The sequence below is a fragment of the Furipterus horrens genome, unplaced genomic scaffold (genome assembly GCF_987537825.1).
Source record: "Furipterus horrens unplaced genomic scaffold, mFurHor1.1.pri manual_scaffold_1, whole genome shotgun sequence".
NCBI lineage: Eukaryota > Metazoa > Chordata > Mammalia > Chiroptera > Furipteridae > Furipterus > Furipterus horrens.
Window position 1 is genome coordinate 112916264 of NW_028327171.1, and position 16264 is coordinate 112932527.

Sequence of the window (16264 nt, forward strand, 5' to 3'; positions counted from 1 at the left end):
TGCTGTCTGGTCAACTGCGTGATTGGGATCTCTATCATTATCCCTGCCATCCTGGCAGTTTTTTGCTTCCTGGGCGGGGCTGTCACACCTCCTACGCTATCGGGGGCAGAGCCCCGTGCACTCGTCACTACAGGACGACCCTTCTCACCACTCCGTGGCGCTTTGTGTGGGGGTGAGGGTCCAAGATGGATTCCTGCCGTTCACTCTCCGCTGAGAGACTGGTAGCCTCCTCCTCCATCCCCAAGCCCTCTGGCCCTCACAGTCCAAGGCAATGGGGCTCTGCCTTTCCTGGCGTTGGAATCAAGAGCTGACGGGTTTGGTCTGCACCCAGGAGTGCTCCCAGGCGCTTCTCGCCTCCCCTTAAATACAGGCGTCTGTGCTTACTGCAGCCCCTCCACCCATCGCCACCACTTGTTTATAACTTCATACATTGGACTTCCATGTAACTTTATTTTCTGGAACCTCTGGGTATTTCTGGTTTTGTGGTAGTTGTAGTCCTGCTTAGTTGTGGAGGGAGACAGAGCATGTCAGCCTAGGCCTCCCTCTTGGCTGGAAGTCCTCGTATTACAGTTTTTAAAAAGGAAGCTTTTTTTTTTTTGTGCTATTACACCATGTAGAAACCTTTTAACTTTAAAGGCTTACACTGCTGGAACTTTATTAATTTTGCGTTAATACAATTTTTATTTTAGTTACAATTTTTATTTTAATTTTTAAGGTTTTACTTGGAAGAACCTCCAGGAACACAGAAGCTTTATCTGGGAAGAACTGCTCCACCATCTAAAGTGGTTTATCTTGGGGACAAAGAACAATCAAACTGGACCAAAGAAGTACAAGGAATTTCAGAATAGTGAGTGTCATAAAAAGTATTTAATATTATAGAACTAGATGGGATCTAATGTACTTGTCCTCTAACTTTTTTTCCACTTAACATAGTAATCACTCTCAATACTGACTACATCTTCATTTTATGCTCTGAAGAAAGTAATGAGTTCTAGTTTAAAATAATATGTGGTTAGCAGACATAGCCTTGCCCAGTTCATTACTAAAATACTTCATTATGTACAGAAAAAAAGGAAGAAAGAAAGAAAGAAGACATGATTGCTTAATACTAGGAATAACAGTTAATAGGTTGTTGCCTGTATTTGAGTTATTTTTTACTAACCATAAGGCCATTGAATTTCTTGGTTCCATGTAAATAATGAAACTAGGAAGGAAGACTGCCCTTTTTTCTCATTCTCTCTCCTTATCCACTTCCCTGCATCTAAGCCCCATATCCCCCTGAATTCAGAAATGAAAGGTTTGTACCAACCAAATAACTAAGAAGGTAACCCTCCTCAAAATGCTAATTTTCAGGGTCACCGGAGTGCTTTGTGTTCCATGATCCCACCCTAACAACACCTTTCATTCTTTACCCAAACACTAGGATTTCCTAAATGAAAACAGAATAATAGAGTCTGGCAGTTGCACATGAAATAGTGTTACCAGTGTATATCCATGAGCCCTCCTGTTTAAACTGTAATAGCATCCATTGAGAAATGGGGAATTGAAGGAGACACCTCTTCTACAATTATGAAGCTAATACAAGGCTATAATATTATTATTCAAAGCTGAATACCTAGGGAAAATCTAAAAAGACTGTAAAAAAGCCCATCTGCTATAAATGAAGGAAATAAATATAGCTCTCAGGGTGGAGGTAGAGCATATTTTTGCCTCCCAGCAATATAAGTCAGATACCCTGTTATAGCTTATATCTTTCTGAATTTATTTATAGTACATAAACAAAATTGTAATAATAGATTTGATTACCTTAACAACTCTTTTTTAATGTTTTTAAAAAGATTTTATTTATTTTTAGAGAGAGGGGAAGAAAGAGGGAGAGAAACATTGATGTGAGAGAGAAACATCAATCAGTTGCCTCTCAAACTTTCCCAACCAGGGACTAAACCCACAACCCTGGCATGTGCCGTGACTAGAAATCGAACCCTTGGTCCAGGGACCAAATTCACCACCCAGGCATGTGCCCAGACCAGGAATTGAAGGGAATCTAACCGTTAACCCTTCACTTTATGGGACAATGCCCAACCACATCTGAGCCACACCGGTCAGGGCAAAAATTCTTTTTTTAGATAATGTGCTTCACAAGGGTAGAGAACACATCTGTTTTTGTCACCACTCTGCTCTCATTTCTTGGCTGGTGTCTAAGCAGTAAATACTTATTTGAATGAAATAGAGATTGTTTTAGTTAAGACTTTTAATTGGGGAAAAAAACCTAATTCAAAATACTGTGAGTTTAGATATTTATTTATTCAACAATTATTCATTGATACCTACTAAGTACAGTAGTTGGCACTATAGCATAGTGAATAAAATCTCCCAATCCCTACAGTCATGAAACTTACAGCTGGTAGATAGCAGATGAGCGTTAATATCTTGTGTGATTTTTTGATCAAACTGCAACTATAATAATTGCTCTGATGGAGTAGTGCTCTGAGACCGTATACTACGGGGGTTTGACCTAAATAGGGAAGAATTTACCCTAGTCAAGAGAAAGTTTTCGTGAGAAAATGTTGATTAAACTGGTATGTGAATATGGAGTAGGAGTTAGGCAAAGAGTGAAAAAGCAGCATGTTTCAGGGTTAGGAAAGAGTACACGCAAAGTTCCTGTAGCACAAGGAAAAGAAGTATGTGTAATGGCCAATGTGGCTGGAGTGTTGGAATCAAGAAGGAATGGTATTGAGGAGGATGATGCAGGGAAAATGAAAGAGGCAACCCAAGAGGTAAAAGAAAAGCCAGGAGATTTACATATTATATTATGGAAATCAAAAGTAGTGTTTCAAAAATTAGGGAATATGCTACGTAAAATGTTATGAAGAGGTTAAACAAGAGCTATTCTGGTTGAGCAATTGGTCTTGTTCACACAAGAGCATAAATTCTAGTACCTACCAGTTCAAGGTCTCTTGTCAACCAAGAGGGTAGGCAAAACTGCATAGATTCATAAGCACTCAGGTTTATTTATTCTGGGCATCATTCTCTTACATTGCTTTTCTTTAACTGTATTCTTCCCTCATCTCACATTTTCTTCCCTCCTCCAGTACCTCCCAAGCACTTTGTAATCTGTCTTCCAAGATGAAATTCACAAGACCACAGTCGTTCTGCCCCTAAGGGTTTAGTTGACTTATTTATGATTTTGCAAATTATGTCAGTAGAATGAGGTGATGATCCCATGGCTCCAGTGAGGAGTAATGCTTCTATAGTAAGAATGCTGAACCAATTACTTATCTCAGTTGTATCTCCATGTATCTTATTCTCCTAAACTCAGCACATCCTTCTTCTGTGAACAAGAGACATGAAATATTTCCAAATATTACCAAATTGTGTGATTTTATTTTTAGAAACCTTCAAACTATGCACATATGATATGCCTGGTAAATTTCTGTATTCTTGTGTAACAGATTTCCTTTCTGATGAAAACTACCAATAAGAGATAACTAAAGAAGGATATGGAGTTATTTTTGGTTTATTCAGGGAGATTTGATTATTTTTGAAAACAACTGACAAGAGAGGTACAACATTTAAAAGAAAACAATACATTTGAAAATGAAACGAGACCTAGTCTTAAAGAAGGTGGGATGAAACTATTGGTGGGCTTGTGTGTTTGAGGAAGATGAGTTCTCATCAGATACCTTCTGTTTTCCTTGGACATAGATGTTTAGTTTAGCTGTTGAGGATGGTGTGGGGGAAAGGGAGGTTGGTCTTAGGTTTGAAAATAGTTCTTTGGGGAATTGGAAGAGATTCAGTTGATCTGAAAAACATGGTAGAATTATAGGCAGTATTGACGGCCCGTTTTGAATTTGAAGGTCATGAATTTATAATGTAATTGCTCTGTCTTTAGATAGTAGAGCTGAGCTGATCAGTCAGGTCTAGCAAAAGCAGATACTGTAGTTAGATTTTAACCTGCAGTAGATTTTGCCAGATCAGAACAAAAAGACAAAGAGGCAAGGAAGTTTTGGAACTTGCCAGAATGTTACTGAAATGGTGGACAGTGGATTCTAAGCGGGGCAGAAAGAGAAGTGAAGAAAGTATAGAGGGTTAATAGTTTGGGACAAAGTATAAGAATAGGTGGACTAGAGATCCCAAATTAAAACAAAGTGGTTCAACAAGCAAGCTAGATGGAGAAGTTTTTAAACAAGATATTTGAGTTAGTGATTTTGGAGGTGAAAACATAATGGGTATTTTCACGACCCAAGTCATAGCCAAGGGAATAGGTGACTAAAGTGGAACGGAACAGAAGGTTATTGGGGATAGGGAGGTTGTAGAACTACTGTGGTCTTGGATAGATTGCATATATAAACATGAAGTTACAAAAGAGTAGTTTACTGTTAGGGATTTGGATGTCACACTGGGTTGTTAGGAGAACACCAACACCATCTCCAAGCCCTGAAGTATACAGTATGAACACAGCCATCAGAGTCTACCATTTGAAAGAGCTACACAGGGAAGTGGTGATACCATCACTTAAGGTAGATATTGAGGATATAATGGAGTGAAAAGATTTAGGAATTAAAGGAGAACAGAAGACTGGAAGAAGGGAGCAAGGGGATGCTTTATGGGATGTTATGTAGAAGCTGATGTTGCACTTAGAGGATAATTTGAAGGAGAGTGCTTAAACCCTGTACTTCAAACAAGAAGAGATGTATCAACATAAAAAAATAGGATTATCAAAGGATTGGTGGTAAACACTGACACTATTAAAATATAGAATTAATTTTAAGTACTAATTTTCATTTTAGATAGGAGAAAGCTATAAGATATTCGTTTATAATTTAGAAATTTGGGGAAGTATGAAGTGTTTTTAAAAATTTAATTCAAAAGTAACCTTTGATAGGAATTATAAAGCAAGATTTCTAATTTGCAGATTACTGGCAAGAAAAAATCAAATGAAGGAAAGAATATAGGAGTCTTCTGGTCAAGATGGCAGAGTAGGGAGACGGTGTACTTGCCTGCTCCCATGACAGCATCAGAATTAAAGCTAAACTACAGAGTACCCCTCAGTGAGGACCACCTGAAGTCTAGTTGAGCAAAAGTCCTATACTTAAGGACATACATAAGAAGCCACATCAAGACTGGTAGGAGCAGAGGTGCAGAACAGGCTGTTCCCACACTCACATGTGGCTGTTAAAAATCTAGAGAGACCTCCCGCAGAGGTGCCCCCTGAAGAGCAAAGGGTCCCAACCCCATACGACCAGCCTAGGAAAAGAAGTCCCCATAACTTGTGGCTATGAAAACCAGCAGGGATTGGGGCTGAGAGCAACAGAGGGCTGCTGGAATTACAGGCATTCTTCTTAAAGGGCCCACACTAGACTTACTTGGACTCACAGGGAGGAACTAAATTGTCTAGCTTCAGAGTGAGGGCTGGAGGGATAGCTTTCTCCCAAACAGAAATGCTTGCAGAAGCTGCTGTACCTTTCTCGAGCCCTTCCCCTGCAGTGCTGGCAGGTTTTGTATCTGGGTCCCCACCAACCTAGCTCACGCTGCTCATCCTGCTCTGGTGATTTCCTTAGATCCTGGTCCCTCCCAACCTGCAGGCCCACCCAAGCTACTTCTAATGGCTTTTCCATATAAATGGCCTGTCTTAACTCATACTTCAGACTTTCCTAAAATCTCCTGGGTTCATAAACCTCAAATAAGCAACAGTTGGCCTTGGTGTGCCCCATACTTCTTGCTAAGCAGCTCCAAGCCTGGCACTAGTGGCAGCCAGCCTAAGTTCGCAGCCAGCCTCTCCCAGGCACTTCCAAGCCTATCATGAGTGGCAGTGATCTGCATATCACTTTATAGCTAATACCAGGAGACCTTGGGCAGGGCACAGGCAGGGGCTCAAACCTTTGGCCTGCACATCCCAAGAGGCCCCAGAACCAACACACCTGATGGCTAGCTCCTCCACTGTAGTCACAGCAGACCCTCACAACAAATGGGCCTGATGATCAATACCTCCTACTGACATACCAGTAGCAATCAAAACTCAACTACAGCAGGAGAGACAACCCGCACACAAATCACACACCTGGAGCATCTGGCTCAGGTGACCAAGGGAGAGAGACTGCGTTCCTCTGGACAACTACATAAGGCCACTGTGCCAAGACTGGGAAGACATAGCAGCTCTACCTAATACATAGAAACAAACGCAGGGAGGCTGCTGAAAAAGAACAAAGACAAACATGTCCCAAATGAAAGCACAAAACTCCAGAAACAAACTAAACAGAATGGAGACAAGCAATCTACTAGATGCAGAGTTCAAAACACTGGTTATAAGGATGCTCAATGATCTCAGTAAGAACTTCAACAAAGAGACAGGAAACATAAAAAGGGAGATAGAAAACAAAGAGCAAGTCAGAAATGAAGAATATAATACCAAATGAGTATTACATTAGAAGGAATCAACAATGGATTAGATGAAGAAGAAGATTTAGTCAGCAATTTCTGAGATAAGGTAGCAGAACACACCCAGTCAGAACAGCAAAAAGAAAACAATCCAAAAAATGAAGATAGTTTAAGGGACCTCTGGGACAACTTCCAGCGTACCAACATTTGTATCATGGGGTACCATAAGGAGAAGAGAGAACAAGGGATTGAAAACCTTTTTGAAGAAATAATTATTGAAAACTTTTTCTAACCTGGCAAAGAAAATAGCCTTATATGCCAGAAAGCACAGAATCCGAGTAATATAATCAACTGATTTAATAGTTATAGATTAGATTCTGCACCCCATGTAAAAAATAAACTCTTTCACGTAGGCTAGTAAGTAAATGTAAGAAATATTAAAACTAGAGAAAGAATATAGACTAAAACAATGACCCCAAAGCTATAAAAGTATAAAGTAAAACAAATAGAGAAAAATCTGACCACTTGGGAGTTTAAAAGTATTGTCCGAAATAGCTTATTGTTTTAGTAGAAAGTTTGTTTTAAGTACATATACGGAGAAAAAAAAAGTACAAATCATAAGTATATTATTACTTGATAAGTTTTCACATGCATAGAATACAAGTCAAGAAACAGAACAAGGAAAAATTGCCTTAATTCCTCAAAGCCAAAGCCCCTTATACCAAAACCATCCAGCCATTACTGTCCACTTTGCTCCCCTGATGATAACTATTTTGATTTATAACCCGAGAGATTAGTTTTTCCTATTTTTGAATATTATATAATTGACTCTAAGAGTGAACTCTTTTTGAGCCTGATTTTTGCTCAGTACTATGATTGTGATATTCATTTGTATTGTTACATATAGTTTTTTCATTTTGACTAATGATAGTATTCTCTTTTATGAGGACAGCACAAATTATTTATACACTCTATTGTAGATGAATATTTGAGTTATTTCTCATTTGGGGGCTTTTAGCGAATTCATATGTATTTATTTCTGTTAGGTACATATCTAAAAGTAGAATTACTACTTCATAGGTTCAGCTTCAGTACATATACCACCAAAAAGAATTTTGCAAAGTTATCACATCAATTTACATACCTACAGTGGTTTATAGGAATTTCTGTTTCTCTCTACCCTTATCAATATTTATTACTATTGTCTCTTCCATTTTAGCCATTCTGATACAGTGGTAACTCATTTTGGTTTAATTCATGTTTCTCTCATGACTAATGAAGTTGAACATTCTTTTATGTTTGTTGTCCATTTGAGTATTCTGTGAAATGCCTGTTCAGTTGTTCTGCCCTTTTTTTAAAGTATATTTTATTAATTTTGCTATTACCGTTGTCCCAATTTTTTCCCCTTTTCCCCTCTCTACTCGGTACCTCCCTTCCCTCCAGCAATCACCCCCCACTTAGTTCAGGTCATGAATTACTTTCTTTGGCTTCTCCATTTACTTTACTATTCTAACATCCCCGTCTGTTCTGTACCTACCAGTTACACTTCTTGATCCCTGCACCTTTTCCCCCATTCTGCCTCTTTCCTCTCCCCGCTGATAACCCTCACTTTGCTCTCCATATCTATGGTTCTGTTCCTGTTCTAATTCTTTGCTTAGTTTGTTTTTGTTTTTTAGATTCATTTGTTGATACTTGTTGAGTTTGTTGTCCTTTTACTGATCAAAGTTTTGATCTTTTTTTTCTTTAGTAAGTCCCTTTGACATTTCATATAATAAGGGCTCGGTGATGATGAACTCCTTTAGCTTTACCGTGTCTGGGAAGCATTTTATCTGCCCTTTCATTGTAAATGATAGCTTTGCTGGGTAGAGTAATCTTGGTTGTAGGTCCTTGCTTTTCATCACACTGAATACTTCTTGCCAGTCCCTTCTTGCCTGCAAAGTTTCTAATGAGGAATTAGCTGACAGTATTATAGAAGCTTCTTTTCTCTGGCTGCTTTTAAGATTCTCCCTTTACCTTTAACCTTTAGCATTTTAATTATGATGTATCTTGGTGCGGGACCCTGTGCTTCCTGGACTTGTATGTCTTTTTCCTTCACCAAACTAGGGAAGTTTTTCTTCATTATATTTTCAATTAAGTTTTCAATTTCTTGCTCTTCCTCTCCTCCTATTGGCACCCCTGTGATTCAGATGTTGGCACATTTAAAGTTGTCCCAGAGTTCCCTCATTTTTTTCAATTCTTGTTTCTTCATTCTGTACTGTTTGTTTATTTCTTCCTTATATTCCACTACATTGAGTTGAACCCCAGTTTCCTTCCCTTCGCTATTGGTTACATGTGGATTTTTTTTTTTTTTCATTTCACTTAGTGTTGCCTTCACTTTTTCCCTTATGTGTTTGCTGTACTCAGTCATTTCTCTGAGCATCATTATCACCAGTGATTTGAACTCTGCATTTATTTGGTTGGCTATCTCCTCCTCACTTAGTTCTCCCTCTGGGGCCATGATCTGTTTTCTCTTTTGGGTCATATTTCTCTGCCTGTCTATTAGGTAGAGCTGTCATACCTGTTACATTGTAAGGGGCAGAACAGAGCCTTACGTTATTTTGCTGGACAACTGCTTTCACCACCTTGTGGTGCTGTATGTGGGGGAAGAGTCAGAGAGGGAACAGTGCCGCTTGCTTGGCTCTAGCCTCTTTTCCAGTCACTTCACCTACTTCCTGTATGCAATTGGTGCCCCTCTAGCTGCTGCCCTGATGGTGGTTCCCAGAGTGAGTGGGTTTGCATTAGTTCTAGGACCATGGGGGCCCTCTAAAGGGTCTCTCCTGAGAGACTGGCCGTTTCTTCCACTGCCCCAACCCCCACTGGTTTTCACAGCCAGAAGCAATGAGGCTTTATTCTTCTTGCGCTGGCACTAGAACTGTGAGCTCTGTGGTCTGGCCTGGGGCTGAGGTCCCTCCCGGCTTTTATGAAATGTGACCACTCATTTCACTGGCCAGCCACATCCACTGCCTTGCTGTCGTACCACATCCTCTCTACCCAAGCTGCCCATCTCCACCCCTCCTACCCATCTATATGAGTATTACCTCTTTAAATTTTTGTTTGTTGGACTTCCATGCAGTTTGATAATCTGGCAGTTGTGATTGTTTGTTTTTTGTTGTTGTTGTTTTGAGGTAGATGTAATCTTTCTTATGGTTGTGGAATGAAGTGAAGTGTGTCTACCTAAGCATCCATCTTGGCCGGTAGAGCTGTTTGGCCCCTTTTTTTGATTGAATTGTTTACCTTTTTATTTATCTGTGCTGTCATTCTCAATATCAGGAAAAACCCTTAAATGATTCCATAAATATGATGATTGCTGTATAGTTTTTTATTTTATAATATCCTTTATCAGATTATAGAAATGTCCTTTCATTCCTAGTATATTAAATGTTTCTAATCATTAATTGGTGCTGATTTTATCAAAAAAATTTTCTGCATCTGTGAAAATGGTCATATGACCATTGATTGAATTTCAAATATTAATTTACCCCGAGTAAATCCCATTTGGTTGTGATATATTATCCTTTTTATATATAATTGGAATTAATTTGTTAAATTTTGTTTTAGATGTTTGCACTTACTTTCATGTGAGATTGTGGCCTATAATTTCCCTTTCTTGTAATTTTCTTGTCAGCTATTGATATCAAGCGTATTCACTTAATAACTTTTAAGTATAAGTGGTAGAAAAAAATCCCATTGAATTTTTAGAAAATGGTACCAGGATGCTACATTTCAAAAATTGTTGGAAAACATCTGTCTCTAGCTAATATGACAGGGCTTATCTCAGAGCAATCCTATCATTAAGAACAAAATCATTTAAGTATAAGCTGCTATGAAAAAAAAGTATATATAATATATAATAATGTTACTTAATATATACAGCATATAAAATATGTATAGTATATATTATATAATACATATTTATATAAAAACACATAACAAAAATTAAAATTGTGATTGTTAAAATGAGCTCAGTAGATGGTCTGAATAGTAATATGGGCATACTAAAAATTAAATCAGTGGGCTTAAAGATCTGGTGAGGGATTCCGTCAGCACATAGTACAAAGCACTGTGATATGAAAAGGGTATAATTAGGATTTCTAATATCTATCTGATAGGAGTTCTAAAAAGAAAAAATAAAAAGGAGATAAGAAAATATCCCTCAGATGAAGAACGATTGTATCTTTAGATCAGGGGTCAGCAAAATTTTACTGTAAAGGTTTGATAGTAAATATTTTAGGCTTTGTAGACCTTACACTGTCACAGTTACTCAACTTGCTGTTGTAGCATAAAAGCAGCCATAGACATAAATGAATGACTATGTTTTAGTAAAATTCTATTTTCAGAAATAGGAGGCAGTCTGGATTTGCCTCAGGACTATATTTTGCTGACCTCTACTTTAGCTTGAAAAGGCCCACTACCCCATCAACCTTTCTCTGTCTCCCTGGATTTACGTATTCTGAATAATTCATATAAATGGAATTATATATGTGACTTTTAGTGTCTGGCTTGTTTTATGTAGCATGTTTTTGAAGTTCATACACATTGTAGTGTGTATCAGTACTCATGTCTTTATGGCTGAATTGAATATTCCATTGTATGGATATACCGCATGTTATTCATTTCATTCATCTGTTGGTAGACATTTGGGTTGTTTCTACCTTTTGACTATTGTGAGTAGTGTTGCTATGAGCATTTATGAATATATGTTTAAGTATCTGTTTCTAGTTCTTTGAGTAGATACTTAGAAATGGAATTGCTGAACTAGATGGCAATTCGGTATTTAACTTTTTGAGGAACTGCCAAACTGTTTTACACAGTGACTGCATCATTTTACATTCCCACAGCAATGTATGTGTTCCAGTTTCTCCATATCCTTTCCAACATCTGTTTTCACTCTTTATGGTGTAGCCTTCCTAGGGATAACAGACATTGGAGTTTCTTATAGCTCTATGAATTTTCACTTACTCGAAATTATCTACAGAGTAAAAAAAAACCTAATGCAAAAGTCTTAAATTAGGCAGAACTGTTAGCATGTTTGTTTAAAATTTATTTAAGCATTTTAATATTAAATGGTGTTTTGGATGATGATTATCATCCTAAAATATATACACACTCATACAGTATGTCTATTCTTTTTTTATTCTTTCCTTTAGCTACCTGAGAAGAAAAGGAATAATAATAAATGAAACATCTGCAGTTGTATATGCTCAGTTACTCTCAGGTCGTAAATATCAAATAAATCAAAATGGTGAAGTTCGTCTAGAGAAACAGTGGTCAAAACAAGTTCTTCCTTTTGTTTATCAAACTATTGTCAGGGTAAGTCTTCATCGGGTCTCAATTCTCTCTTCATATTCTCTCTCACTGTAAATAAAAGACTAATCATATTTACATTTATTTATAAATAGAAGAGTAATGTAGCAATGTATGATGGGGACTAATATAATTTACAAAATTATTGTTTTTAAAAGGACCTTATCTTTTTAATTTATTTTTTAACTTAATCTCTAAAAGAAAAATTCCAGCCTTAACTTATACCCTTGCATTTTTAGATTTTTATTCTCAAAAATAAAAAATAAAAAGTTTGCCTTAAATAAATTAGTAAATTGAAAAGAATGTTGTGTTTGTAATCTTAGATGTGGTATGGGGACAAAAGTTTTTTAAAACATGTAGTGATATTATATTTGGGGGGAAACAGTATAGTGTAGTGATTAAGAGTACAGACTTCTTAGCTGTATGACCCCCTTTCTGAGCCTTAGTTTCCTCATCTGTAAAGTGGGGCTAATATTCCCTGACTGGTTCTGACTTAGTGGATTAAGTGCTGGCCTGTGAACCAAAAGGTCGCCGGTTCAGTTCCTGGTCAGAGCACAGTTGAGGATATATGAGGGGCAACTAATCAATGTTTCTCTCCCTCTCTTTCTCCCTTTCATCCCCTCTTTCTAAAAATAAATAAAATCTTTAAAAAACAATGAAGTAAGGCTAATAATAGTCTCTGCCACAGAGGGTTGTCTTATGGATTAAATGAATTTATAAACGTGTGGAGTACCTAGAAGGTATCTGGCATATAAGCAGTCAATAAATTTTAGCTACTAGTATTGTTATGTAGACAGTATTTAAATTTGATATTTATACAGATAGCATAACCACAATCCCATAAGAAAAAAATTGGTGTACAGTCTATAGAAGTTTTGATTGTGATGACTTACTTTTATATTTCATTCTATATAGGACATCCGAGCTTTTGATTCCCGTTTCTCCAATATCAAAACATTGGATGACTTGTTTCCTACTAGAAGTATGGTCTTTATGCTGGGAACCCCCTATTATGGCTGTACTGGAGAAGTTAGTTCCTATTACTGTTAATGTTTTTTGTTTTGTTTTTTTGGAAGTAATACAGCTTTTAACTTATCTTCATTTAGGTGTAAAATAAAAGGTAATACTGAAGGGGAAAAATACAAAAGAAATCTTCATCTAACTAATGAACATAGTCTTTAGTCTTGAGCAGGATGGGATCAGGATGTGGGGAGAAAAAAGAATTCAGATCCTGCTCTTTAGTAGTATATTGTGGTGGTATATATGAATCAATTCTATATGCATTATTTTAGATGTAGTACTACTGGGTTGATGAATTTATAAATGTGTTACGTTTTGTGGAAGTCAAGTGCTCATGTGGAAAAAATACATGCAAATAGGCATGTATGCCTATACATACATATTTTCTAGCTCTTTTTGTACAAAAGTATAAGAAGCAAAGACACTCTGGTAGCAATTAACATGTGTAATGCCTGGATCTTGACCTGTAATACTATAACCTACTAAAAAGAACAGGACTTCCCAGAAAAATGGTTAATTACAGGGCTGGGGCAGGGTGGGTATAAGATGAGCCTGAAACCTCCTGTTATATCAGAAACTGAGAAAGTGCTCAAAAGAATGATGGGGTGTATCACATAGTCACAGGCATCAGGTTTAAGGGACTCCTTACTGGTCAAATATGGGACAGTTTGAGTATCAAAATAATTAAGTACAGCAATGACTTATTATAAATCCTTGATGGGGGGAGATAGGAATTTGTAGTTTCTTTTTTTTTTTTTTTTTTTTTTTTTCAGATTTAATGTGTTTTATTGATTAAAATATTACATTTGTGCCAATTTCCCTTCCCTCTGCTCCCCTCCACCCGGTGGCCCCCCTCCCTCCAGTTGTCCCCCCCTTTTAGATTATGTCCATTAGTTGTGCATACAGTTCCTCCCAATCTCTCTCCATCTATTCCATTCCCTCCTACCATGATCCCCAATTCCTATATCATCTCCCTCCCTCTCCCCACTCCCCCTCCCTGTTGACCTCCCCCCACTATGCTTCCCTTACCCACAGTTCCTTTTCCACTCTCGTTGCCTGTTTCGTTTGCCTTTGTTTCATCTCCCTAGCTTCTGTTTTTTAAACCAGTCCCTTTAACATCTCATATAACAGTGGTTTGGATCTAATGAACTCTTTCAGTTTTATTTTGTCCTGGAAACACTTTCTCTGTCCTTCTGTTCTGAATGACAATTTCGCTGGATAGAGTATTCGTGGTTGTAGGTTTTGGATTTTCATTACTTTGAATATTTCTTGCCAGTTCCTTCTTGCCTGTAGTGTTTCCCTTGAGAAGTCAGCTGATAGTCTAATTGGGACCCCTTTGTACATAATTCTTTTCTTCTCTCTTGCTGCTTTTAAGATTCTCTCTTTATCCTTAATTTTTGACATTTTGATTATAATGTGTCTTGGAGTGGTTCTCCCTGGGTCCAGTCTCTTGGGAACTCTCCTTGCTTCCTGGACCTGCATGTCTATTCCCTTCCCCAAGTCTGGGAAGTTCTCCTTTATTATATTTTCACTCAATTTTTCAAGTTCTAGTTCATCTTCCTCATTCTCTGGCAAACCAATGATTCTTATGTTGGGCCTTTTATAGCTGTCCCAGAGGTTTCTGATCCTCTCATTGTTGCTTCCTATTTCCTCTCGCTGCATTGGTTGACTGCTTGTTCCTTCTCCATATTCCAGTTTGTTGAAATGAACTCTGGATTCCTCACCATCTGTCTCGTATGTGGTTTTGTTCGTTATGAAAGTTTTTCGCTTCTTTCATATCTTTTTCCTGCTCTTTTGTGAATTCTGTAAGCCACCTGATAACAATGGCCCAGAACTGAGCCTCTGACAGGTTTCTTATCTGTTCATCTGTCAGGTTCTCTATCTGCTGTCTGGTGAGTTGTGCCACCGGGATCTCTATATTTGTCTGCCACATTTTGACAGATGCGTTTTGTTTTCCTGGGCTGGCTGTCCGGGGCGGTGCCTGTGTACGCGTCACAAATTAGCGACCAGTGCCTGTCTGCGACCTATTTCGCAGCCCTGTGGTGCTTTCTGTGGGGGCGGGGGTCCAAGATGGATTCACACAGTTATTCAGCTAGGAGACCGGGATCCGTCCTCCCGCCCCCCTGGGCCTCACTGTTCAAGGCGATGCTGCGGCTGCTCTCCCCAGCGCTGGAGTCGCCCACGCCAGGGGCTTGATTGCCTCCGGGATTTTTCGCTGCCCCGCCCTCCGCTCTGCAAACAGCTTTGCCTTCTTTAACTCTTACCTGCCCAAATGGCACCGCTGGTTTATAACTTCATATGTTGGGCTTCCGTGTAGTTTTATTTTCTGGAATTTCTAGTTATCCTTTGTTTTGAAGTAGTTGTATTCCTTTATAGTTGTTGAGGGAGACCTAGCGTGTCCGTCTAAGCCTCCATCTTGGCCGGAAGTCCCGGAATTTGTAGTTTCTTAGTAGCTATAAATAAGTAAATAGTGAAGGGAAGGGCTCTTGCTTAGAGTATTATGTCAAGGGTAAATGTAGGGATAGTGCTTGAGGTAGAAACATCATTTTACAACCATTACGTTATAGCTTGAATTAGGCAACAATCATCATTGGAAGCTAAATCTAAGGGAATTTTTTGATCAGGGGTGGGATATTTTCATCGTCTTGAAAGTTTTCCCACAAGCTGTTTATTGGTTTTGAGGGCAACAAATAACTAATTGTACAGTGAAGAAACTGAGCAACATCTTGATGGTATGATCAAAATTAATATTATAATGAGGGACAGAGGAACATATTCAATACATCATGTACCTCCAGATGTGATATTCTAAGAAGCGCCATTCTGGCCCTGAGTATTATATAACCCTAAGCTAACCACAAGGGAGCATCAGATAAGTTCAAAATGAGTACTGTAATCCTTTTTTTTTAAGGGCAGGGTGGAGAGGGAGGAATGAACTGTATTCTTCAAAGTGTCAGTGTTATGAAAGACAAAGAAAAGGTCTGGATATGTTCTAGATTGAAGGAAGTTAAAGAGATATGATAATTAATTGCAATATCTGATCATAACCTGCATCCTGTAGTAGAGGGAGAAAGGAGTTTGTTTTTATAAAGGACATTTTTAGGTCAACTGACAAAATAGGACTATGACAGTAGTTCAGATAAAAGTATTTTATCAATGTAAATTTTGTACTTAGTAATTGTACTGTGATTATATAATAATATATCCTTCTTAGGAAATAGACACTGAAATATTTAGGGGTAAGCAGCATGATATATGTAATGTAGTCCCTCGTTATACATATACCCTCAAAAAGTTCAGAAAAATAATTATGTATATTTAAATACACAGGCAGAGCACAAATGTTAAAACAAGTAGAAAAAATGTTAAGTTAATCTGTGTAAATGTTTTTCAAGTGTTCTTCGACCTGTTTTTGCAACTTTTTGGTAGTTTGAAATTATTTGCAAATTAAAATTTAATTTTATAAAGTGTGGTTAACAGCTTTTAAAGCAAGGTACAATGACTCAAACTTGCAGTATAATCA

The 16264-nt window shown here is 37.9% G+C and overlaps 1 protein-coding gene across 2 annotated transcripts in view; it reads left to right on the plus strand.

The window, feature by feature from the left end:
- Nucleotides 1-16264, plus strand: part of XRN1 (5'-3' exoribonuclease 1) — a 151585-nt gene that overhangs the window by 66246 nt on the left and 69075 nt on the right. For both annotated transcript variants that reach the window (XM_090278698.1, XM_090278706.1), the window contains exons 20-22: nucleotides 716-847; nucleotides 11565-11727; nucleotides 12637-12750. In XM_090278698.1, the coding sequence (XP_090134824.1) occupies nucleotides 716-847; nucleotides 11565-11727; nucleotides 12637-12750 (409 nt within the window). The remainder of the gene's footprint in view (nucleotides 1-715; nucleotides 848-11564; nucleotides 11728-12636; nucleotides 12751-16264) is intronic.